The following is a 27,387-nucleotide window of genomic DNA, read 5'->3' as shown; positions in this document are numbered from 1 at the left end:
TGCATCAATCCACTTAGATCTTGGTCTCACTTGGGATCTTTATCCCTGCTATCTTGGCAAATACCTGTTTTGCAAACCTTTCCATTCTCATTCTATTTAAATAACCATACCACCTTAGATTAGCTCTGCTCATACATTCCTGAATACAATGTCAAGCTCCTTCCCAATACCTTAATTTTTCATATGATTTATGCCATTGATGGCATTGATGGCATAAATCATATGAAATATGATTTTCCCAATCATATTCACCTGTTTACTTTCCTAATTTTTCTCACAACTCTCAGATCTGTAACTTCTAGTCTTTCATCAATTGTTTTATTTCTGACCCAACTCATAAATCCATAACTTAAATTAGTTTGAACACTGTCTTCTATATAGTTAGTTTAATGTTTTGACTAAGTTTTCTCTTATTGTAAATAAATTTATTCAGCTGGCTCTGAACCATATCAGTTTTGCTTATTCTGCTGTTTATTTCTATATGTAATTTTCCACCTTCACTAAAATTTGTACCTAGATAGCTGAAGTAATTTACTTGTTCTATATGTTCTCCATTCAAGATGCAGGTGATGTTTTTTTTATGTTCCTGTATATTTTCATAGTTTTGGTCTTTTTATTGCTGATGTTTATGTCAAATTTGTTAGAGCAGTCATTCAGTTTAGTTAAAGAATGCTAGAGACTTGTACTGGATTTGTTTAAGAGTATAATAGTATTTGCATAAAGTAAAGAGCTAAGTGATATTTCTGATATCAGCCTTAATGCCACTTTCTTTTATAATGTGAATCATATAAACAAGGAAGAAGAGTTGTGGTGGTGTATATACTTATCTGACACCTGATTTTACATAAAAATAAAAATCATTCTAACTACTAACTTAGAATTTAAATACAGACAATTTATTGCTCTGTGTAATGACCCACTTAACACATATAATTAATGGGCCGTGTATAATTTATAATATAGGTATAAATTGTATATAATATCCCATTCATCCCATCATTGTTTGTATTATTATGCAAAGGACATACATATGGGAGGTAATAAGAGAAGAAACAAGTGAAGCTATTACATAAAAAAAAAGGAATCATAGTTTATCAGATTCCAAATCTACAATAAAGGTTAAGGTTTAACATAAAAAAAAGTCTATACATGTTTCAGGTTGTATATCTAAACTGCTCTAATCGTAGTATAAAGAATCAGCTCATTTTCATTTGTGGAGCACCTGCATGCATCTTCCATGGTCCTGATCTGGATTTACTTGAGATAATCACCTATCTCTTTATACGATGTTTTAACTTTTTTTTTTTTTTTGTTTGACAGTTACATATATTACTTTCATCCATATAATTAATTATTTTTGATGATTATCAATTAATAATACAATCATATTTATCACTAAAACCAGTATTATTAACAGTGATTGTTTTTATGATGAAAAGTGGATGTGTGTTGTTCATATGTTGTTCTCATTTTGCATGGGAAATCAAGGACTTGGAATTAGAAATGAAAAAGGTGAAAGAGTAATTCAATTCTGTGAAACCAGTGACCTAATAATTGCAAACACACTATTTAAACATCCTCCCAGAAGACTATATACATGGAAAAGCCCTGGGGACATCTATAGAAACCAAATTGACTATATAATAATAAGCAAAAAATTCTAAAATGCAATAACTAACACACACACACACACACACACACACACACACACACACACACACACACACACACACACACACACACACACACAAACACAAACATATTCTGGAGGAGACACAGAATCAGACCACAACTCAGTGATTGCAAAAATCAAAACAAAACTTAAGATACCAAGCCAACCATTCATAAGAGAAACCTATAATTCAAACTCACTTAACAACCAAGAAGTTAAAGACTGCTTTATAAAATAATTCACAAAATCCCTTAACAAGTCTGACACCACAACTCACACAGAAAATAGAATGCCAATTGATGAAATTAACATGAATTGGCAAACATTCAAGAATAGCATCAATGAAGCAGCCAAAAATACACTCCCACAATTAAAAAGGAAAAGGAATAAACCTTGGATAAATAAAGAAATATTAAATTTGATGGAACAAAGAAAACAGTTAAAGAACAAACCCAAATATAAAAGCATGAATAAAGAAATAAAAAAAGAATGCACGAAAGCCAAAGAGGAATGGATTTGGAATAAATGTATAGATATAGAAAACTTGATAGAAAGCACAGAAGCAGAGAAATGACAAGCAAGACAAATACAGTAAATCACGCAAGTGTCATTAGCTACTCAAGAGACCATATTCTAATGGATAAAAAAGAAATCATGGAAAGATGGACTGAATACACAAGGAAATTATACAAGCAACAATGAAATAATAGTCCTGAACAGACAGAATTAGAAGGACTATCCATTTTACTTTGAAAAGTTGAAAAAGCTGTCAGAAAACTAAAACCACATAAAGCTGCAGGAACAGATAATATCTTGGCAAAATGGTTGATTGCTCTAGATGAAGGAGGATTGAAATTCCTAACAAAATTATGCAATAAGATATGTGAGACCGGATTTCTACCCAAAGATATTAAGCACTCAATTTTCATTCCAATTCCCAAAAAAAAAACAAAAGCTACAAGATGCAAGTTTTTTCTTTTCTTTTTTTTTCCACTTGGTTAGACTATAAATTAGTTTAGGACTGAGGCAACTCGTGGTAAAGGTGGACCAAGTATCTCCCATAATGCAAAGCACATCTCCTTGCAGACATGTATAATGCTATGCATTAAGGGAAGGGCCAACTACCCAGACTGATTTCCCTGTTTAAGTGAGGGGTAACCTCTCCAAAAACTCGTGAGATCCCCCAGATCACCCAATAATGAGCGACCTGGAGGATCAAAAATTTAGAAACAAAGCATTGTTCCCCTCAATAACAGGCTCACCCTGCCACTGAGAAGAACTCTGAGAACCGGTTGGTTCTACACCATGGCAGGCTCCCTCACCACTGAGCAGAGCAGCTCATTTGCTCATCTGAGGGGTAACAGCAATGGCCATGCCTCAGTTAACTTCACAGGCTACAGCATTGCCATCCATTACCCCCCACCACCACCACTCAGGCCCTGGGTGACAGCAACAGCCGGTTTTGACCACTGACAAGACCTTTATTGAGGTTTCGTCGGTGGGAGACAGACCCAGTGGTAGTGATACTAAGATGGAAGCAATGGAGAAGTCATATTTACCTATACGAGTTGCCAAAAGGTGTGTCTCTTTATTATTAAATTACTCTTAATATTACTCTGGATTTAAAGAAAGATGTTGTAAGGTTTTTCCCCACTTGGTTAGACTATAATAAATTTAGTTTAATCCTTTATCCAATGTAAGAAAACAAAGTATGTGCCTGAAGTATCTTCAGGACTCAGGCAACTCGTGGTAAAGGTGGACCAAGCTCTTATCACTCCTTGTCTTAGTATCTCCCATAATGCAAAGCACATTTCCTTGCAGACATGTATAATGCTATACATTAAGGGAAGGACCACTACCCAGACCGGTTTCGACCTTTATTGAGGTGTCGTCAGTGGGATAGGTAAATGACTTCTCCATTGCTTCCGCCTTAGTATCACCACATCTGGATCTGGCTCCCACTGATGAGACCTCAATAAAAGTCGAAACCGGTCTGGATATGGCCCTTCCCTTAATGCATAGCATTATACATGTCCGCAAGGAGATGTGCTTTGCATTATGGAAGATAATAAGACAAGAAGTGATGAGAGCTTGGTCCACCTTTACAACGAGTTGCCTCAGTCCTGAAGATACTTCAGGAACAAACTTTGTTTGCTTACACTTGGATAAAGGATTAAACTAAATTTATAATACTACAAGATGAGAAGAGTTCAGGACAATTAGCCTCATCAGTCAAGTATCAAAAGTCCTCTTATGATACACAAAGCGGCTTCAAGTTAAATGTAGGTACAAGAGAAGGTATTTTCAACATCAGAACCATCATAGAAAGATATCTACAAAAACAAAAAGATGTATACCTCTGCTTCATGATTACAAAAAGGCATTTGACAACGTTCAACATGAGCAATTAATTGAAATATTTTCAAAAATAGGCTTCAATAGAAAAGATATTAGGCTAATAACTAATCTCTACTGGAAATAGACTGCATCTTTGCGAATAAATGGAGAGACTTCAGAAGAATTCCCAGTTCAGAAAGGTGTGAGACAAGGCGGTGTCTTGCCTCTGATTCTCTTTAATATATACATAAAAGAAATATTTAATAAAATCAGTAACCTCAAAGGAATCTCTGTAGGGAGCAGAAATATTAATAACCTAAGATATGCAGATGACACAGTTCTAGATGAAAATAAAGATGACCACAAGATTCTTACAGATGAAACTTACAAGTGAAGCCAACAGTATGGTCTCAGTTTCAACTTTAAAAAGACAAAAATCATGATGATTTCAAGAGAAAAGGAAATACCAAAAATATACATCAATATAAAAGGAAATAAATTATAACAAGTGCAAACATACATATAACTCAGACACTTGATCACAAAGAATGGCAGGACAGAAGATGAAATTAGAAGAAGAAATCGCAAGGTCAATTCTCAATAATATGAAAAATCGCAAGGTCAATTCTCAATAATATGAAAAATCTGCTGAGATCTACAGAATTAAATCTGAAAACAAGACTAAGAATCTCCAAATGTTATATTCTCTTTCTTCATGTAGCTTCCTCAGTGAGAGGGTACAGCACCATGTCCTTCCAGTTCTCTTTGCTGGTGGCTTTCCTTTTTGTTTCTGCATAGCCATGTGATCCTGTCCATGATCAAGCTATGTCCTTCATTTTTTGCCTCTTGATCCTTTTCCCATAATTTTTCCTTCTAAAACTGTTTCTAAAATCATCTGCCCTGCTGAACCTCTCAGTAAATGTCCTGCCAATCTCGTCTTTCTCTGGATCATTTCCTGTAATAAAGATCTCTGTGTGTTCTCAATCTCTGTAAGACATCTGTATTTGTCATTCTATCCATGAGATTTTCAGAGCTCTCCTATAGCACCACATTTCAAGTAAGACAAGAGACATTATCTCTTGTCTTACTCTCTTCTTGAATATCCAGGTCTCACTTCCATATGTGAAAACTGGCCACACTAATGTTCTTATCGTTCTTTTCTTTGTCTTGATACCCACAGAACTTCTGAGGAGATCTTTATTTTTCCAGAAGGCATCTTTAGGTATGGCTGTTCTTATTTTAATTTCTTTATCTTGCTTTCCATATGCAGTAAGCAGGTGCCTAAATATCTGTATTCTGTTGTGTGTTCAATTTTTATTGTTTATGAATATTTCTGGCTCAGATCTGTTTTTTGAGATTTTCATAAATTTGGTCTTATTTGCATTTATATCTAATCCAAACTCTTTACCTTCTTCAATTAGTAGCTGCAGTAATTTGATTAATTTGTTTCTGTTTTCTGCTATTAGAATAGCAGTGTATCTAAGATTGTATTTTAATTGATACTAATTCCTATTTTTTGTTTTTCAATCTTTTTCATTACTGTCTCACTACAGATATTAAATAGATTTGGTGAAAGGATACAACCTTATCTAACTCCTCTTTTTATTTTTACTACAGAAGCCTCAGAGTTAAACAGCTGCATTTTCTGTTTGTGTAAATCATTTTTATAATCTTAAGTACATGATCTTCTATGTCTAATTTATCTAATATACTGAACATTTTATTATGTTTAACCTGGTCAAAGGCCATCTGAAAGTCTATGAAGCATATGTAAATGTTCCTATTTCTTTCAAGTGCTCTTTCTATTACTATTTTTAGTTCTAGGATAGCATTAATGGTTCCTATTCCTTCATTTTTGAATTTATGGATTCTACAACTGTGTTAAAATAACTCTTTTTATTATCCCAACGTTTCGATCTTCATATACAGGACAAGCTGGGTTACATTTCAAACTGTAAGCTAGAGAAACAATGATTTGATCACATGCTACTCACTGGCATGACCTCTAGTGAAAAAAAAACGAAAAAAAAAAAAAAATTACATCAAGCTAGATTTAATTTATGATGACACGAATAAACATTCTTGCTTACAGGTGGGTTTCCTTCCAGTAACAGTGATGTTCTATTTCTACAATTGTTATTTTTGATTTAAAAAAAAATAATAATAATAATAACCAGAGAAGATAAAGAAAGTGCCACTGTTATCTTAAACCGAACCACGTATGTGGAAAAAATGAATCTGCTGGTCTCGGACAATAACACTTATCAGTTAGTTAACTATAACCCAACTAATAGAATAAAAAAGAAAACAGAAAATCTATTTAATCAATTACCACATTGCCCGAAGATATGGTCAAAAAACTATGTCCACTACGCTCGTTCCCCGAGAATTTACGGGCTACTGAAAAATCACAAAGAAAACATGGTGTGTTTTCTTTGTGATTGTTAATAAGTGTAATAAGTAATAGCCCGACTTATTACTTAGCCAAAATATTAGCGGAAACACTCAAGGAGTTGGTAGGTCATTCCCCCTCCTATATCAAAAACTCACAACACTTCATAAACATCATCAAAGACATTACATTAGAAAAAGATGATCTATTAGTCAGTTTTGACGTCTCTGCCCTCTTTACAAATGTCCCAATCAATGACAATTCTTCTTTTACAGAACAAATTTCCTCCAGATATCACGGCGCTCTTTGCACATGTATTACGTTCTGGTTAATTTGTAGGGCAAAACGCTTTCTACCTACAAAAAGAAGGCACAGCCATGGGGTAGCCATTATCCTCCCCCCCCCCCAATTGCTAACTTTTATATGGAACATTTTGAACAACTTGCTTTAGGTTCCTCCCCTTTAAAACCCAAAGTCTGGCTTAGATATGTTGACGATGTTTTCGCGATCTGGTCTCATGGCTGCCAGACACAAGACACATTCCTTAGCCACCTAAACAAGCAACACAAACGCATACAGTTCACAATTGAGATTGAAAAACATAACACACTGCATTTCTAGATATACTTGTCACGTCTTCCCTCGGGCAATCTTTCCTTCACTGTTTACCGGAAACCGACACATACTGGCCAATATATACACATAAACTCCACCACCCAACACAAAAACTAGATGTCATCAATACCCTAAAAAACAGTGCTCTTCTGCTCCAATGAACAGGCACAGAAAAACAAATTTAAAGTAATCAGCAATACTTTTCAAAAAATGGATACAGCCAAAACACTATTAACAAAATTCTCTACAAGACCTCAATAAAAAACAAAGACAAACCAGACTACAGTAAAACTATAACCATTCCCTACATTAAAGAGACATCAGACAAAATAAACAGAGTACTACAAAAATACAACCTCAAAACCACCTTTAAACCTCCTGCAAAATTAAAAAGCTTACTCAACTCATCCAAAGACCCATTCCCTCCGCTGGCACACCCTAGAGTATACCGTATTTACTGCACCTGCAACATTACCATACATAGGAGAAACAGGATGCACAATTCTGATCAGACAAAAAGAACATAAACGACACATCAAATATAATAATTATGGTGAAGCTGGCCTTTCTGACCATGCCTTGAACACCTTACATAGAATTGACTGGAAAAGCACTAGTTGTCTACATTACACCAAAACATGGTATGAACGCAAATTTAAGGAAGCTTGTGAGATCGTTATCAACCACCCCAATCTAAACAATGATGGTCTAAAAATCCCATACATATGGAAGGCATATGTTCGTCCCACGAGTCCTTCCTCTCTAAAAACAACTATAAACAGAACTGTAGAAAATCCAGGATCCTAAATCAAAAATAACTGTAATAATAAAAAAAAGGACATCACTGTTAAAGAAAAAATCTATAAGAAAGAATGTTTATTCATGTCGTAATTTGTAATTATTTTATTTTTTTTTTTTTAAATCAAAAATAACAATTGTAATAATAGAAATAGAACATCACTGTTACTGGAAGGAAAACCATCTGTAAGCAAGAATGTTTATTCATGTAATCATAAATTAAATCTAGCTTGATGTATTTATTTATTTTTTTTTTTTCACTAGAGGTCATGGCAGTGAGTAGCATGTGATCAAATCATTGTTTCTCTAGCTTACGGTTGGAAATGTAACGCAGCTTGTCCTGTATATTAATGTATGCTCAAGATGATGATCTTGATATGAAGATCGAAATGGGATAATAAAAAGAGTTATTTTAATACGGTCGTAGAATCCATAATTTCAAAAATGAATGCTGTTCACCGTGTAACACTAAAAGAAAGGTTCCTATTCCTCTTTGAAGCCTTTGTGTTGTTCACTCAATTCACCGATTAAGGCTCTTTCCATTTCTTTGTTAACAATGGTAAAAATAATTTTAGATGCATAGTATTATACCTGATATCTTAAGAATGTAGAATTCTCAGCTATCATGGTGTAACACGAAGAGCAAATAAATTAAAAACCCTGCATAAAAGATAATAGATGAATTAATTAAAAGAAAAGGAAATATTCTTGCACCCAATAAAATATATAAAATATAAAGGTGTTTGTTGAACTAACTAACAAAAATAAAGAATATATTAATGTTGTAATATGATATAAAAGAGAAAATTTAACTAAATAAGACAGAAAAGGATTAGTCATAAGAGATGGTATGTGAGAGGCTAGAGATTAAAATATTAAGTGAATTCATAGAGAAATTTTGGAAAGGGGATTAAGTTAGAGGCTAGCACAAGAAAAACAACAGAAAATCGCTTAGGGTCAATTCCCGGATTGAGACTTCGTTACGGGCTCGCCGATCAAAGGACGTTTGGCAGAAAAACGCCACCCTAATTGGTCGGTAAAATCAAGTCAAGGAGGAGGGCAGAGAAAAGAAGTTAAAGAGGGTGCCGTTAGGAGAGCAAGTATAAAAGGGTTGGAACCCCCCCCCCCCCCCAGGGGACTTTTTTTGACTTAGAGGCTTTTGAGACTCTTTTTTGGCTTTTGGTTTTGGTTCTGTTCCAGGAGAGTTCTTCGCGAGCTCTTTTGTATGGATTTCACGGTGTTTTCATGAGTGGCGAGATAGGGTTTATATCTCCGTCGTCACAACACGGAAACGAAAGTGAGCGGGATTTCGATTCCGTACTTCCTATGTAAGAAGTGAGGAATGCCATGTAGTCAAAGAAAAGAAAGCATATTCTTTGTGTTTCAACTCCAGTGTCAACTACGAGAAAGGGAAAGAAGTAAAGAAATCGATGTCCACGTCGCGAGTTGTACAGCCGTTACACAGATGATTCAAAGTGTGTCCTAAGTTACGAGAGGTTAAGACCGCGTAAGCATAGTTCAATTCCAAAAGGAACATAGGAGAAACAGATTATCGGAGAGGTTATACAGATAGTTCGATAGGAAAAAGGTAGAGGCCCATATGGAAAATTCAAGAAAGAAAGGTACTGTAAAATATATCTCGTGTTAACTAAGATTCGTCTGTATTAGTTATCATTATTCTAATACTGAACTGTTGAAGTGACCAAGAAAACAATACTAGGACTTTAGTATATGACAGAATATAATGAAAGTAAGCTTACTAATGTTAATATTATATGAGTAATTAAGTGTCCTGAGAATTTTGCATGTCTAATATATTGTATAAGAAAGTTTAAATGTCATAGTTATGTGTCAGTGCAGTAAACGGTTTAGTTAATCTACTTAAGTTTGGATAGTTAAATAGTGTGAATTAATCTTATACGTCCGTGTCAAATGAATTTATGTGTTGAATGTGTATGGCGGCATGATCGTAATACCCATTATAGGATCATAGCTTAATCATTTATGATAAGCTAATGCCAGTTTGTAAATATTTAGTATAGCATTGAATTGAGTAATAACTAATATTTGAATTGTACCATGTTAAGGAATTTAATAAACCTTTTGTCCAATGATAAAACAGTTGTCTGAAATTGCTGTCCAAAGCACCACTTGAAAAATTACGAACCTAATCACGCGGGAAATTAATGTGTTAAGAAACGAGATAAAGTGTCACGACTGCAACATAGTTTCACTTTCAGACATATTTTAGTTCTTTCTCCTTGTTTTTGTATATATCTTAAACTAAATGTCCCAAAAGGCGCAGCATAATACAAATATTAGGGATACTAAGGGGAGAAATAACTTAAGTATTAGTAAAAATTTTGGTGATATCTCGAGCATAGATAATAGTAGAACATAGATAAGCGGAAATTATTAGATAGAATAAAAATCATAAATTGGGACACAACAATAGAATATTAGGCTCACAGTTCTGTAATCCTCGTAATTTTGTGCATTATTTTTCTTTGGAATTTAGTATGTAGATAGATGTTGTAAAAACTTCAGGTAATTCTATTGTTTTATAGATGTCCTGAATGGATTCCACTAAATAGTTATTATTGCCAGTCAAAGCTTTCAGCAGCTCAGTCAGAATATTATAGCACCCAGGGGATTTACTATTAGGAAGATTCTTAATTATGTGTTCTATCTCCTTTCTTGTCGGTAGAGGGTATCTGTTGTTACGTTTAACTTAAGGTGTTGTGAATCATCTATCATGTTACCATTATCCTAATCATAGAGATCTGATAAGTACTCTGCCCATCTTCCATTTATCTTATCCTTATCAATGATTATAAATGTTACATATAGTGCACATTACAGATACCAAGAAATTATATACTTGGTTTAATCCTTTATCCAAGTGTAAGCAAACAAAGTTTGCGCCTTAAGTATTTTAAGGACTGGGGCAACTTAGTACATAGAAGCTAATGACTTCACATCACTTGCCTTAGTATCCCATAATGCAAAGCACATATCAATAAATGTCGAAACCGATCCGCATAGTGACCCTTCCCACAATGCATAGCATTATACATGTTTGCAAGGATATGTGCTTTGCATTATGGGATACTAAAAGTTATGTGAAGTCATTAGCTTCCTACCTAGTGACCATCCCTGCATATCAGGATGTACCTCACACCGGTCGCTCCCTGATCTTTAAGCTCTGAACATATCTCCTCATCAGGAGATATGTTCATCAAGGAGATCCCATTCTGATATCACTCCTTACAAGAATTTAGTATTTTATGAGGTGTTACTGTGACTGGTATTCCACCCACTGATGTTGCTCCCAGTAGTTTCTTGGAATGTTGCTGAAACAATGTTTTCACAAGGATATCACCGGAATGTAATTTCTTAACAGTTTTGGGAGATCTGACCAGTCCTTCTAAACTCTTTTGAATAAAGAAGGGTAACATTTTCCCTATTGGGAAAATGTTTAAAATGTTTAAGTGGATGATTAAAAACAGTGGTAGATTTATACTAGTATCATATATCTTTTGTTTCTGTTACCAAATGCTGTATCTACAGTATCAGTACTTGATTGGAACTTTGTTGGGTTGCCCCTGAAATGTTTGAAGATGAAGAATCCATCCCAGAGCATAGGATGAGAGACTTACTGCAACACCATTTACCTTGCAAGGAAGCCCACTAGTCAATTGATCCTGGATGGATCATCCAGGATAACTGACTAGTAAACAGACTACCAGGATCCCCCTTTACAGATGTCCATAGGTTGCACCACACAGCAAACACATCAGCATGGTGTTGAATCCCAGTGATGGTGGTCTGGAAGAAAGGAGAGTAAAAAAAAAAAGACTCGGGAGAAGTAAAGTAGAGAATATAGAGAGGACAGTACCATCTCTGGGAGGTCCCCTCCACCACTAATAGGTGTCCCACATTGAGGGAAAGGAGTGTGGTCTTCAAAGTCTGAGAAACAGTAGAAAATATGACAGAAACATATGAGTTGGTAAGAAGATCTTGGATAAAGATCCAGCAGAAATTTCACAATTCATGGCAGGTGGAGGGGGGGGGGAACTCAGACTCTTTCCTGGAAGATGAGAAAGGGTAGGGTCAGAAAGCATATGAGGCCAGATTCTTTTCATAGCTTCCTTTCAGGTTTCTGTTGGATTTCTCTACCCTGAGTACAGATGATAAAAAATATATTAATTCAGATATATTTTATAAACATTCTTAAATTTAGATATATTTTAGTTATAGTTTTTATGAAACTATTTAGCTACTGTTTTATGAGAACAAAATTAAGGCTTTGCTGGTTAAGTGCTAAATAATTAATGTTAATATGTTAAAGAAAAACAGACAGATAATCTGTACTTTATTATTTAAATATTGTGTTAAAAATATGTGTAACTACTTATATAAAGTTAATATATTATAACAATTTCTTGACGTATGCAATTTGTGACATAACGAGTGGATGGGACACCTTATGCTAGCAAAAGTGGCAACTGTAGATTGAATTAACTTTTAGAAAGATTTAAAAGTGAAACACTGGTGTTTACCATGTACCTCATTATATAAAAAAATTAAACTAGAATAAACTGGAATATTATTTGTAACCTGTTTTATTAGCCGTACTTACAAGTCATCCATCTGGGATTTTGGAGGTATGTAGCATGGAGTTCTTGGTAATAGATGAGACAAAGTAAACAGAATTAAAAAATAATGTTTGATTAGAGAGGGCAGGGGAACATTAAATAAGTTATTTGGTACATTGCTCAAAGTAAAATGTAAATATAATTAGCATACCTACAGGAGGGAAAAAAAAAAAAAATATATATATATATATATAAATTAAGTGGATATTAAATTCAACTTTATTTCAGAGCCGAATACAGAAACTATAAAAGTTTCATATTGAAAATTGACCAGAGAGCTTGTGGGAATATATTCGCTGCCATACTACGAGTTGCCCTAGCCGAACCTAATAGTAAGCACGCATGCCGAAGCACCTGTATTTAATTTATATAATTTTTCATCGCCGAATTGAAGCCTTTTGGCTTTTTATTTTAGTATATATATATATATTTTTTCCCCACACTTTTTCCAACCAACATCAACTGCACATTATGTAAGTGAGAATTGAAATAGGTCAAACAAAGCCAATATTTTTCTTTTCACCAGAAAAAAAAAAAAAAAAAGAACATTCTTAAGATCCAATTAATTGAATACAAAAAAGAAAGGCTTAGGTGTTGTTGGTTATTCATAATAGAGCTTCACGGCAATAACACCAAGAGAGGAAGAAATAAATTAATTTATTGAACTTACTAATATTTCACTGATTTTCTACTCAGCATCTTCAAAGATGCAAATTATTACTGACAAGCACAAAGGCACTCAACTAAATCATTAGAAACAATTCAAACTAACCGATACAGAACTAATGCCATAACATGCCATCCTCTATGGGATGGATAATCATAAAGTTAATTTGGAGAGGTCAGGTTATCTGGTCTCAAAATGTTACCTAGATCTTTGGCTATTTATCCCTTCCCACCTGCAACCACAACATACATGATTGCATTAATTTTCGAAAGATCTGGTCAACAGTCATTCTGAGACCAGATAGCCTAACTTCTCCAAAATAACTTCATGGTTATCCAATTCAAATGGTGCTGCCATGTTAAGATAGTAGTTCTGTTTCAGTTACAATCTGAAATGTTTCTAATGATTTTGATAAGTGCTGATGTGCTTGACACAGTTCTAATTTATGCTCGGAAGATGCTGTGCAGAAAAACCAACAAAATAATAAGTTCAATAAATTAATTTTTTTTTTTTTCCTCGCTTGGTGTTGTTTATACCATGAAGAACCATTGTGAATGTAAAAAGATGCTCACTATTCTGTTCTGCTTAAAGCAATGTTTGGATGCAGCCAGTTAATTACTAAAAATCTCAAAAGACCGACAATTCATGGATAAAGTCTATTAAACTTTGCTATCCTTCCAATATACTTATCTAATGATGTTTGATAGGAGAATTTTAACCAGTGAAGTTTAAGGAAGAGAACAACTGGGTTTTACTCGTCATAAAAATAACTAAAGGAATTAACTGACCATCTAGTTCTGTGAGCTAAGATGCCAGAGACAACGAAAAAAGTATTGATGAAAATATTAATAAAAAAAGAATGGTCAGATCCAGTTGGAAACAAATCTTATCAGATCACCATTTGCAGGTACCCCAAATTTCAAAGTATTGGATGCTAGTAAGTTTTTTTCACTTGGTTAGACTATAAATTATTTATTTAGTTTAATCCTTTACCAAGTGTAAGCAAACAAAGTTTGTGCCTGAAGTATCTTCAGGACTGGGACAACTCGTGGTAAAGGTGGAATAAGTTATCACTTGCCTTAGTATCTCCCATAATGCAAAGCACATCTCCTTGCAGACATGTATAATGCTATGCATTAAGGGAAGGGCCGCTACCCAGACTGGTTACGACCTTTATTGAGGTCTTATCAGTGGGAGCCAGACCCAGAGGTGGTGATACCACGATGGAAGTAATGGAGAAGTCATATTTACCTATACGAGTTGCCAAAAGGTGTCACACCTTATTATTAAATTAATCTGAATTAGAGAAAGATGTTGGAAGTTTTTTCACTTGGTTAGACTATAAATTATATATTTAGTTTAATCCTTTATCCAAGTGTAAGCAAACAGTGTAATAAGGTGTGACACCTTTTGGCAACTTGTATAGATAAATATGACTTCTCCTTTACTTCCACCTTGGTATCACAACCTCTGGGTATGGTTCCCACTGATGAGACCTCAATAAATGTTGAAACTGGTCTGGGAAGTAGCCCTTCCCTTAATGCATAGTATTATACATGTCTGCAAGGAGATGTGCTTTGCATTATGGGAGATACTAAAGCAAGTGATGAGGACTTATACCACCTTAACACAAGTTGCCCTAGTCCTGAAAATACTTCAGGCACAAACTTTGTTTGCTTACACTTGGATAAAGGATTAAACTAAATATATAATTTATAGTCTAACCAAGTCAAAATACTTCCAACATCTTTCTCCATTCCAGAGTAATTTAATAATACGGTGTAACACCTTTTGGCAACTCGTATAGGTAAATATGACTTCTCCATTACTTCCACCTTGGTATCACCATCTCTGGGCCTGGCTCCCACTGATGAGACCTCAATAAAGATCAAAACTGGTTGATAGCTTGGGTAATGAATTGCAATGCTTTAGCCCATGAAGTTTTAACTCAGGCTCGGCTGTTGCTGTCACCCAGGTCTTGAGTGGGTGGGGGGGGGGGGGGGGTAATGAATGGCAATAATGTAGACCATGAAGTTAACTGAGGCACGGCTGTTGCTGTTATCCCTCAGATGACAAATGAGCGGCTCTGCTTGGTAGTGCGGTGAGCCTGCCATGGGATAGAGCAACCGGTTCCGAGAGTTCTTCTCAGTGGCAGGGTGAGCCTGTTACTGAAGGGAACAACACTGAGTTTTTAGAGTTTGACCTGTACTTGAACATTCAATAAAGGTCAAAACCAGTCTGGGTAGTGGCCCTTCCCTTAATGCATAGCATTATACATGTTTGCAAGGAGATGTGCTTTGCATTATGGGAGATACTAAGGCAAGTGATGAGAACTTATTCCATGTTTACCACGAGTTGCCTCAGTCCTGATGATACTTCAGGTGCAAACTTTGTTTGCTTACACTTGGATAAAGGATTAAACTAAATATATAATTTATAGTATTGGATGCTAATTTACAAGACTGTAAGAAATTAGAAACTTTTTTATTTGCTATTGATTTCGGAAGAAATATTTGAAATAAAAACAGAGTACAATAATTTGTATGCAAGTTTGCATATATGTGTATACTCCATATGATAGCCTTAATGCGAAGGTCGAAACGTCAAGTGTTTATTTTGGTTTATATTAAACTAAAGTTTTACTCTAATGTGGTAGTTGTTTCATAATTTTCACGATGTATTAATTCTTATGAAGAAAACTGCTTTGCTATTTGTCATGCTTTTCAAAAACATCCCTGATGAATAAACAGGTTATACTGGCATAATATGCAATTCATATAATTAAGGCAGAAAAACAGAAATTACTAATGTTAGAAATATTCCAATAATTAATGTCTACATACATATAAAATAAAATCTTACATCTAATACTCTTCGTTCCAGCTTTTCTCTATCTCTCAATTCTTTCTGTCAAAAGAAAAAAATCATTTGTAAACAATAATAAAGATAAGCAGACAAATGAAAAATAAATAAAAATACATAGACTGAAAATTCAAGTCAACAAAAAAGAAAGGTATTACATTGTATAATATATCATATAATGACAACCTCATGAAAATACATCACTCAATGTATGAAAAGAAAGAATTCCTTAAAATGCTTCAATCAAACAAACTTGTGTGTCAAATCAATTTTCATTTTATAATTTTGGAGATGTATTCTTGTTAATAAAATGAAAATCGATTTGACACACATATGACACATGTGAATATGACATATAATCCCATCAATACCAAAAAAACATCCATGCTAAGATCATTTCTAATAGAAAATGATAACAATAATAACAATATACCTTGTAAAACAAACTTATTAAAATTGCAGTGTTTAACTTAATTATGATGTAGACAATTCATTCAAAATCATATTACTCCACATGTCATAATTGATCTCTACAACAGAGAGCCGACTTAGGGATAAGCAATCAAGGCAATTGCCTAAAACCTTGCACCTTAAAATAAACATATTTACAATTGTAAGGGCTTTATTTCAAGGGAGAAAAGACAAATACAATAAGCGTAAGAAGATTTAATGAAGAGAATAGTGCAATATGCAATGAATATGAAATCTATTTGGCAATATCCATTTATCAAAATAGTAATGAAAATCATAACATACAACAATGAATGCAAACAATTTCCAGTTGATGGATACCATAATAAAATTGTTACTCATACTGGTACAAAGTCCCAAACCTATAACTCCCAAAAAAACAGTAAATGTCCAAAAAAAAAAAATTACACTTATTCATGTGGTTTGCCTGGAAACAAAATGAAAAACAAGAACCACTTTTTTGTACATGTTCTTGAAAAGTTACTTTTAAGTTACTTTTATTTAATTATTTAATCAAATGCTCGTCTTTTATTATCTTGGTATCACTTTTTAAAATGTTTCCTATTAAAATATGCATTCTGATTATTTCCCCACTATTTCTGGCAATGTGAAACCTAGCATTTCACACAAACTAGGTTATATGAATGAACTTATAATGCATAATCAAAATAGCAGTTTTTTTCACAATAAATATATAATAAACAATGAGTGTTAGCAATTTTGTTGCATCTTTTATTGCTGTTTATTTTCGACATATTTTACTTTCATAAATAGAAAAGAAGAACTGAGAGGAATACAACTGACATTGCTATGAGTCCATTTGAGCATTATCCTTTTAATATTTCATTACAGTGTTATTTTCATCATAAAACTAAAGTTGAAGTAATGAGGAGGTCACATTTCCATATACAAGAAGCCAAAAGGTGTTACAACTTGTTACTAAAATACTCTTGAAAGATATAGATGTTGAAAGTTTTTTCACTTGGCTATACTACAAATTAAAGATGCCAAAAATTATATTCTTAGTTTCAACCATGTATAATGCATCTTTTGATTATTTGTATATGCAAATATGACCTCTGCATTATTTCAACTTTGGTATCACTTCTGGGTCTGGCTCCACTAATGAAACCTCAATAAGGTTCAGAACCAGTCTGGGTAGTGGCCCTTCCCATAATGCAAAGCACATGTTCATAAAGATATGGGCATTGCATTATGGGATACCAAGGCAATTGATGTGAAGTCATTACCTGTATATAGAGATACAGATAGCCCAGTCATGAACTGACTTTGCACTCAAACTTTGTTTGCTTACACTTGGATAAAGGATGAAACCAAGTACAGTGGAACCTCAGTTGTCGAACGACTCTCATTTCAAACAAATCGGTTCCCGAACATATTTTCCGAACAAAAATTGCACCAGTTTCTGAACAGAATCACGGTTCCTGAACAGGCAAACAGGCAACCACATGCTCTGCGAGCTGAGATTATGGCAGGAGAGCGTTGGTTATGCCGTAGCCTCCGCTTAGTGCAGACACCTGGTGGAATTTCTGGAGAATTAATTAAATTAAGACACCTATTGTTTATTATTATTATTATTATAAGGTGCCTCCATGGAGTCAAAAGACTCACTGCGGGAGACCCAACATTGCATACTAACCATTATTCACACAATACTTGTCATACTTCTCTTCTTCGGCCCCACGGTGGATTATTTAATAATAATTTATAAAAAAAAAAAAAAAAACACACATTCTTGATTTTCTTTGTATTTTTTTTTTTTATAAATTATTATCAAATAAGCCACCGTGGGGACGAAGAAGGATAGCGATAGCAGCAAAGTGAAAAGAAAAGTTGTTAGAACCACAATAGAGGTGAAAAACGAAATCATATCCAAACATGAAAATTGCGTTCGTGTCTCGGATCTTGCTATGCAGTTTGGTATGGCGAAATCAACGATCTGTACAATACTTAGAAATAAAGAGGTGATCAATTTTCGTCTATATGTTATCTATTTATTGTGTTTATTCTTTTTGTGTAAGATTCTATGCATTTTCGTTGTTTTTGTATATGATTTTATGCACGAAGTAAAAAAGTTATAAAGGTTTAAATAAGCAATCATCTGGGGTTCGGGAGCAGATTAATCCATTTTACATTAATTATTATGGGAAAATGGTTTCAGTTTTCAAACAAATCAGTTTCTGAATGGCCTTTAGGAACGAATTATGTTCGACAACCGAGGATCCACTGTATATAATTTCTTGATATCTTTAATTTACAGTGTAACTAAATGAAAAAAACATTCCACATCCAGACTATTTTAGTTATAAGCGTGACACCTTTTGGCAACTCGTATAGGTAAACATGACTTCTCCATTACTTCCACCTTAGTATCACCACCTCTGGGTCTGGCTCCCGCTGATGAAACTGCAATAAAGATCAAAACCAGTCTGGGTAGTGGCTCATCCCTTAATGCATAGCATTATACATGTTTGCAAAGAGATGTGCTTTGCATTATGGGAGATACTTAGGCAAGTGATGAGAACTTATTCCACCTTTACCACGAGTTGCCCCAGTCCTGAAGATACTTAGCACAAACTTTGTTTGATTACACTTGGAAAAAGGATTAAACTAAATATATATAATTTATAGTCTAACCAAGTGAAAAAGCTTCCAACATCTATCTCTAATCCAGACTATTTTAGTAATAAGGTGTGACACCTTTTGGCTACTTGTATATGGAAATATGACCTCTACATTACTTCAACTTTGGTATCACTTCTAGGTCTGGCTTCCCAGTAGCACTATTTTTTTTTTTTTTTTTTTGAAGTAAATATTAAGATTGCTGGTAGTGTAATTAATATCTGCATTATGGGATTACTTTTGGAAGTATCAAGGCTGCCATTTTATAGGAGCTCAAATAGAGCATTTGCTGGAAAAAACCTTGGGCTGAAAGTTTTTTTCTTTTTTCTCTCTCACAATCAAATGCAGAGATTTGAAGAAGCAAAACGGTTGACTAAGGTTTTAAAAGAGATAGTTGGTGCTAATAAGATTCATTCTTTCACCCTGTACAGCAGAGGGAAATATTTAATTGTAGTGGAAGATGGGGTGGGGGGGGGACAAACTATTAAAGGGTTTTTTACTTTCAAAGGCAGCAGTTATTCCTGGTTATTCCTGTAATGGTTGGGAGCCAGGTAAAAACAGTAAAAATTTAAAGATTTCTAATGGAATATATAGAGAATGGGAATGAAATTCTTATACAGACATTCTCGAAATGGTGTAAGATTAGTGACATATGAAAGGGTTTATCAGGTGAAGATCCAAACTGTTTTTCTGGTGATGTCACCTTATGGTAAACCATACCGAAGTACAAAGGCAGTGCCTGTGTTGTGGTTCATACGATCACTTGATAACTGCCCCAAATCTAAATGTTTCAACTGCATGGAGATCAGACATATTGCTAATCAGTGTCTCAAACCTTGTCAGAAAAAATGTGAACATTCTGAACACTCCGTTAACACCTGTCCTTTTAAAAATTTCACTGAACGAGTGGGAACACCTGGTAGAGCCAATTAAAACACCGTGTATATATATATATATATATATATATATATATATCAGAGAGGCATAATGAAGTGTTCCCAGATTTTCCAATTAAGTCTAGTAAAGACAGTGATTTTAAACAAACTACACTTTGTAAAATCACAAAAAGTGCACAACCAAATCAGCTAGAAATTAGTCCCAAAATTCCAGATCTGCAGGAGTCACTTTTCCAGTCAAATATAGATAGAACAACATCAGTTGAAATTACCAATAATGAACCTCGTTATGCTAGGTTCATTACCAATAATGAACCTAGTATAACGACAGAACAGATACAAGACGAAATTCAAAAACAGGAGAAACTGGAGAAGAAACAAAAAAGCAAGTAAGACAACTGAAAGAACTTAATATGCAGAGAAGATAATCAAAAAGGAAAGATGAATTAATAAAAAAAAATTGACAAAGGATAAACAAAAATAAAATAAAGAAAGGAACTACATCTAAAAGAAAAAGAAGTAATTAAAAATGTAAAGATTGAGAAGATTGTGGATGATCAAATGAAAACTCTTCAGGCTCAGAAGAGTTTATGAACTATGAAGAACCATCTCATGCTAATAAAGGGAAAGAGATATAATTAAAGAAAAAAATAATAAAGTTTACTGATTCAAAGTTTTCTCAGTATGATTATGATCTACATGAAAAGAAAATAACTAGCTCCCAAACAGGCATGAACTTGAAATAATGGAAAGCACATGGAAAAACTGGAAAACAGTTTACAAGAAGCAGACTACAAAATTGCTCCTTCGCAGATTGAAGACCTCATCAGATTCATCCAAATTTGGAAGTAAAAGACTTACCAGTAACACTTCATTAATCACAACATCTCTCCTTTCTGCATTGCCTCATTAAATGGACAAGGATTCTACAGGCAAATTAAATAAGAAACTATATGGAAACTTATGCTACACCATAATATCAAGTTTTTGTTTCTCTAAGAAATATACTTCTTCAGATATAAAAATTTAACAGATATATATCCACTTCTTTCTTATTATGACCCCCCCCCCCCTCCTTGGGTCATAATGTAATATCCAAAGGGATGCAGAAGAGAGAATCTTGACAACAATATGGAAATACTGTGGATGTGTAATAAGGTTTATAAATGTTTATGCTCCATCCAATGGAACAGTTAGATGAAAATTCTTCCAGAAATTGGAGCCATATTTATATGGTGCCCACTACATCATAGCAGCTGGAGGAGACTGGAATTACATTGAAAATCCCACATTAGACAAAATAGGAGAACACTCCAGGAGTGGGAAAGTGGGATATGCACAGTTAAAAACATGTCTCGACAATGCTCAACTAGTAGACATATGGAGGATTTACAATTCTAATCTCCAGCTTCTGAAAAGGTGTGATCTCTATTAGGTTTTGGAATGAGGATGGTATGGCTTGCTACAAATTCACTTGGCATGTGTCCTGATGAGAGAAAATAATTAAATAGTTTAATTAGAATGGGAAGAATAAAATCCCAGGCCTCGAGGTAAAGTTCTATCCCCAGACCATCAAGGTCCTAGGGATTTTCTTGCCTGGCATTATTTATAGGCTGTGGTAACTTAGGGTCTGTAATGGGTCTGTTAAGCCATCTTGGATATGAACAGGAATGACATTATAATTTCCAAAGTACTACTGTCTTCAAACAGATTTTTGCAGTGTTTCTGAAAGGAGTCAAGGATGTCTGGAGTGGTGGACATGTCTTGACAATTCACTAAGTTCTGCAAAGAAAGGACAATCACTCAAATCTGCATTGATGGTCAAGACATGTCCACTATTCCAGACATCCTTGACTCCTTTCAAAAACACTGCAAAAGTCTTTCTTTTAAGGTTACATGGTGATCAGCATTAATATTTATGAATTTAGGGACAAACAACACACGCGTTGAAAAGATTATGAACAATATTTTATTAACAATATGAACTGTATAATTCCAGAAGAATCCTAGTATGTGAGGACTTTAGCAGAGTTTATTGGAGTTTTTTTTTTTATCACTAGAGGGCAGGCTAAGAAAAAAGATTAGTTAGCAATGTAGATGTACTTTACTTGTATAGAGTGCAACAGCATGTAACTTGGTTCTTATACACATGTATCCTTCTGATGATGACCTCAATACAGGGGTCGAAACGTCACGTTATTATTTTATTATTAATCAGTAAAATAATCTTTTCAACACGTGTGTTTTGTGTCCCTAAATTCATAAATATGACTGCAAAATCTGTTTCAAGACAATAGTACTGTTGGAAATTATGTCTTTCCTGTTCATATTCAAGATCGCTTGACAGACCCTAAGTTACCATAGCCTATAAAGAATGCCAGAGAAGAAAATCCCCAGGACCTGATGGTCTGAGAATAAAACTTTACCGCGAGGCCTGGGATTTTATTCTTCCCATTCTAATTAATTCTTTTTAATTCTTTTCTCCATCAGGACACATGCCAAGTGAATTTGTAGCAAACCATACCATCCTCATTCCTTACACCTTATGTCTGATAAGGTGTAATCTCTATTAGAGATCACACCTTATCAGAAGCTGGAGACTTATTTCTCTATCTAATACTGACTACAAGATATTTTTTCACATTATCAATAACAGGCTCAAAGTGGGAATGAGATACATAATTAAAGGCACATTAAAAAATTTCACGTAACTTAAAATTTCGCATAACATAAAAAAAAATCGCGTTAACTGATTAATCACTCATGTAAAGAGGAAAATAGTATAATTTCACTCAATCGTGCTAACTAATTATTGCATATATTAAATTTGCAGGGGTGCTTAAGGGTCAAAACTGTATAACTGAGAGGAGACCTCCACATAGCCTTTAAAGGAATGCGGAGAACCGACCAGGGCTTCTGACCTAATGTCCAATCCTCACCTTCTCGTGGTGCACCCTGTTGGGTATCTACTTTGATACTGAACGAACGAGGATGGGCTGGCAATTTGGGATTTAGCCGACCAAATTGTATTCTTATTGGTTAAACCAAAATAAAAAATGATGGTACAACATGACAAAATTTCATGCCGGCTGGGGCGTCGCCCGGTTAAACAAGGCCCCCGTTGTTTTCGCCAGGGAACCAGGGCGAACAGCGAAAAGTCAGCTACTGGAACAAATCTGAAAACAAACCCCAACTCAACATCACCAGAGTTAAAGATCGGTACTATCAACGTAAGAAGCCTGAATGGCAAAGAAATGGAGCTAGCTGAGGAATTAGATAAGTACCAGATCGACATAATAGGGGTGACTGAAACAAAAAAGACCAAAACTGGTGAGATCTTTCTGAGCAATAAATACAAAATGTTATATTCAGGCAATAACAATCAAGGAAAAGAAGGAGTAGCCATAGTATTCAACACAAAATACGAGGCTAATCTTCTTGAATGGCAGCCAGTCTCAAGTAGAGTAATGTGGGCAAATATGAGAATGGGGAACTGGACAATGAGACTTATTTGTGCCTATGGTCCCACAGAAGGTTCTACTAAAGTAGAAGTGGAGGAATTTTTTGAGGCTTTAGAAAAAGCAACTGACACAATGAAAAAGGAAAAGTTGGTCCTTGTTGGGGATCTAAATAGTAGAGTAGGGAATGATTGTGAGACATACAAAAATATTTTGGGAAAATTTGGAGAAAAGAGCAAAGCTAATAATAATGCCAAATATCTGTTGGATTTCTGCTCAGGACATGGACTGGTTATTACTAACACCATGTTCCAACATAAAAATGTGCACAAATTCACATGGAGAGAAGAGGCTAGGAATAAGAAAAGTCTCATTGACTATGTTATTGTTGATAGTGATGTTTTCTCCCTAATGCAGGACACCAGAGTGTACAGAGGATTTGAAATTGGAAGTGATCACTATTTAGTCTTGAGCAGGATAAAATTGAATTTCATATTGAAAAGAATAACATGTAAGAAAGTTTTAAAGCGAATAAAAGTTGAGCAGCTCTCAGATGTAAACTGTAGACTAAAATACAGAAATATTATTGAAAAGAAAATGAAAGAGTTTGAGAACAGGAATCAAACCTTGGAGATTCAGTGGCAAACTCTGAAGGAAACATTGATTGATTCTGCCAGAGGCATGTGGTGAGGTTGTGTGCAAAGATAAAAAAATCAGAACTCCCTGGTGGACACAGGAAGTTAAAGAGGCAGTGAAGGAAAAGAAGAAAGCATATCAAAAGGTCCTGGCAGATAAGTCAGCTTTTACTCTTACAGAATACAGAGACAAATGTAAGAAAGCTAAACAGTGTGTAAAACTAGCTAAACAAAAGTCATTGGAGGACTTTGGCAAGAATATAGAAAATAAATATCAAGAAGGTGGCAAAATATTCTGGAGGTTGTTGAAGAAGCTTAGGAATGGAGGAAAGAGTGCTGTAAAAGGAATTAGAGATGATAAAGGTGAAATGAAAACAGGAGAAAAAGATATCCTTGAAGTATGGAGTAATTACTTTGAAAAACTGCTAAATGAAACAAGCAGTGATGACAGCACAGTGATAAAAAACACTGACCAGGCATGCAGTCAGGAATACATATCCATACTTGAAGTAGAAAAAGCCATCAAAGGCTTGAAATGTGGAAAGGCAGCAGGAGTAGATGATATTCGACCAGAAATGCTGAAGTATGGTGGTATAAGAGTCTTACAGTGGCTGCACTGCATAGTTCAGAAAGCCTGGACAGAGGGACGAATTCCCGATGATTGGAGTAGAGCTCTCATAGTACCCATATATAAAAAGGGAAATAAAACTGAATGTGAGAATTACAGAGGTATTTCCCTACTGAGTGTTCCTGGCAAGATCTATGCAAGTATACTTGAGAAATGGTTGAGAAGAATTGTGGAAGAAAAGCTTGGTGAAGAACAAGCTGGATTCAGGCCAAATAGAGGCTGTCAGGATCAGATCTTCACTTTACGACAAATAGTCGAGAAAGCATGGGAATATAACAAAGATCTGTATTTAAGTTTTGTCGATTTGGAAAAGGCATATGACAAGGTGCCAAGAGAGAAGCTATTCAATACGCTGCAGTTATATGGTGTCAATGGGGCATTATATCAAGCAATACTTAGTCTTTATTTGAGTTGTGAGTCAGCAGTTAGAATTGAAGGACGTACAGGAAGATGGTTTAATGTTAAATCTGGTGTGAGACAAGGATGTACATTATCCCCTCTGTTATTCATTATCTATATGGATCACATTATGAAGGAATGTGGTATTAAACATGATATCAAAATTGGAGATGTTAATGTCAGCTCTTTGCTTTATGCGGATGATGTTATACTTCTAAATAAATCCGCTACAAGTCTGCAAGATTCTCTGACTAAATTGAATAACTGTTGTAATAGATATGGTATGAAGGTCAGCAATAAAAAGACAAAGACAATGAAAATAGGCAGAATCATTGAAAATGTCAACTGTGTTGTGAATGGAGAACCTGTGGAACAAGTAAAACATTTCAGCTACTTAGGCACAATTTTTACTGAAGATGGTAAACTAAATATAGAAATAGACAACAGAATCAGCAAAGCTGGTATCGTGGGAAGTCAATTGAATAAATTCATATGGAATAAGAAAGAAATTAGTCGGAACACTAAATTAGCTGTATACAAGACTGTGTTCAAACCAATTTTAACTTATGGATCTGAGATCTGGGTCAGAAGTAAAACACTTGACCAAAGACTAGAGACCGCAGATATGAGAGTCCTGAGAAAGATTAGAGGCGTGAACAGATGGCATCAATGGCAATATCATATTAAAAATGAGGATATTAGGAAAGAACTTGACATTGTCAGCATCCAGGAATGCGTTAGCAGAGCTAATCTCAGATGGTATGGTCACTTAAATAGAATGGGAGAGGAAAGATTAGCAAAACAAGTGTTCTCTGCCAGGTTGGCAGGAAAACGACCCAGAGGAAGACCAAGATATAGGTGGATTGATACGGTACAAAGTGCGTTAGACGATAGAAATATAAGATCTGATAATGTTGGAGTCTTGACATGTAACAGACTGATTTGGAGGAAAATTGTAGATAGGAAGTTAGTAATGATGTAATTTTTTCATGTAGTACTGTCATATCCTGTACACCCCTTGAGGGTACATGGCAGGAATTTGATGATGATGATGATGATGATTAAATTTGCATTAAGTGAGGTTTTCCTGTATTCCAAGTTGTCATTCAAGGAAATACCTGGTGAAAAGTGAGATGATATGAAAACTTACCATAATATCACAGACGTTTAGTTTTAAAACTGATTTTTGAGATGAATTTGATAGTATTTTTAATACAGCAAAAGGAATGACCTGTGAGGATAGAGATGGTTTGACAGGAATTTAGAAGTTTAATAAGTTACACTGTCTAATTATTTAAAGTCCAAAAATCACCAACTCGTCTAAGAGTGCAGCCGGTTTTATGCACTTTAGGTAGACTGTAGAATGTGAATATTCAAGCATGATAAAATGAAATTTTTTTTTTAACAGTTGTTTGATTCCAAGTGATAACACTATCTAGAAGCATACTGAGCATTTAAGTTGGCTTTTGGTAGGATTATATTAATGAAGGCATAGATATTACTATCACAAAGGAGAATATCCATCTCATAAGTTTTTGAGATAACTGTTTTTTCTGTCCCTAAAACATGAAGTTCATTCTTTTTAACTCTGAAAGGCTTTTAGTTCAGGAAGTGGAATATTACGTTTCATCATCAATTTCCTGATATGTACCCTCAAGGTGTTCAAGGCTACTATGACAGCACTACTTGATTGAGTGTACATTATTATTAATCTCCTATCAACAATTTTCCTCTAAATTAGACTATTACTTGTCTGCACTTCAATATTTAACATTCTAACATTCCATATCTAACATTTTGTTCTTCTAAGGCACTTTTGACTGAATCAATCCACCAAGACTTTATACTTCCTCTTAGTCTTTTTCCTGCCATCTTGGCATCAAACACCTGTTTTGCTAACCTTCCATCACCCATTCTATTTAAGTGGTCAGTCATACCACATTGGATTAGCTCTGCTCTCACACACTCTTGAATGACAACATCAAGTTCCTTTCTAATATGTTCATTTTTAATATTACTCTACCACTGATGTCATCTGTTCACTCCCATAATTCTTCTAAGAACTCTCATATCTGGAATCTCTAATCTTCGATCAAGTGCTTTATTTCTAACCAAAACTCTCATATCCATAACTTAAAACTGGCTTGAACATTATCTTGTATACTGCTAGTTTGATGTTTTAGCTAATTTCATTTATTTCATATAAAGTTATTCAACTAGCTCCCCACCTTACCAAGCTTATTCTGTTGTCTGTTT

At 34.6% G+C, this 27,387-nt stretch overlaps 1 protein-coding gene across 2 annotated transcripts in view; it reads right to left on the bottom strand.

Moving 5' to 3' along the window:
* Positions 1-27,387, bottom strand: part of sp3 (phosphatidylinositide phosphatase spermathreecae) — a 400,619-nt gene that overhangs the window by 279,627 nt on the left and 93,605 nt on the right. For both annotated transcript variants that reach the window (XM_090394946.1, XM_090394954.1), the window contains exon 5: positions 16,002-16,046. In XM_090394946.1, coding sequence (XP_090251072.1) covers positions 16,002-16,046 — 45 coding nt within the window. The remainder of the gene's footprint in view (positions 1-16,001; positions 16,047-27,387) is intronic.

The sequence above is a fragment of the Typopeltis vanoorti genome, chromosome 1 (assembly GCF_054136105.1).
Source record: "Typopeltis vanoorti isolate ZY-2024b chromosome 1, IOZ_Tvanoo_1.0, whole genome shotgun sequence".
Taxonomy (NCBI): domain Eukaryota; kingdom Metazoa; phylum Arthropoda; class Arachnida; order Uropygi; family Thelyphonidae; genus Typopeltis; species Typopeltis vanoorti.
Note: the sequence above shows the minus strand (reverse complement) of the source record. Positions and strands in the feature narration are given on the sequence as shown.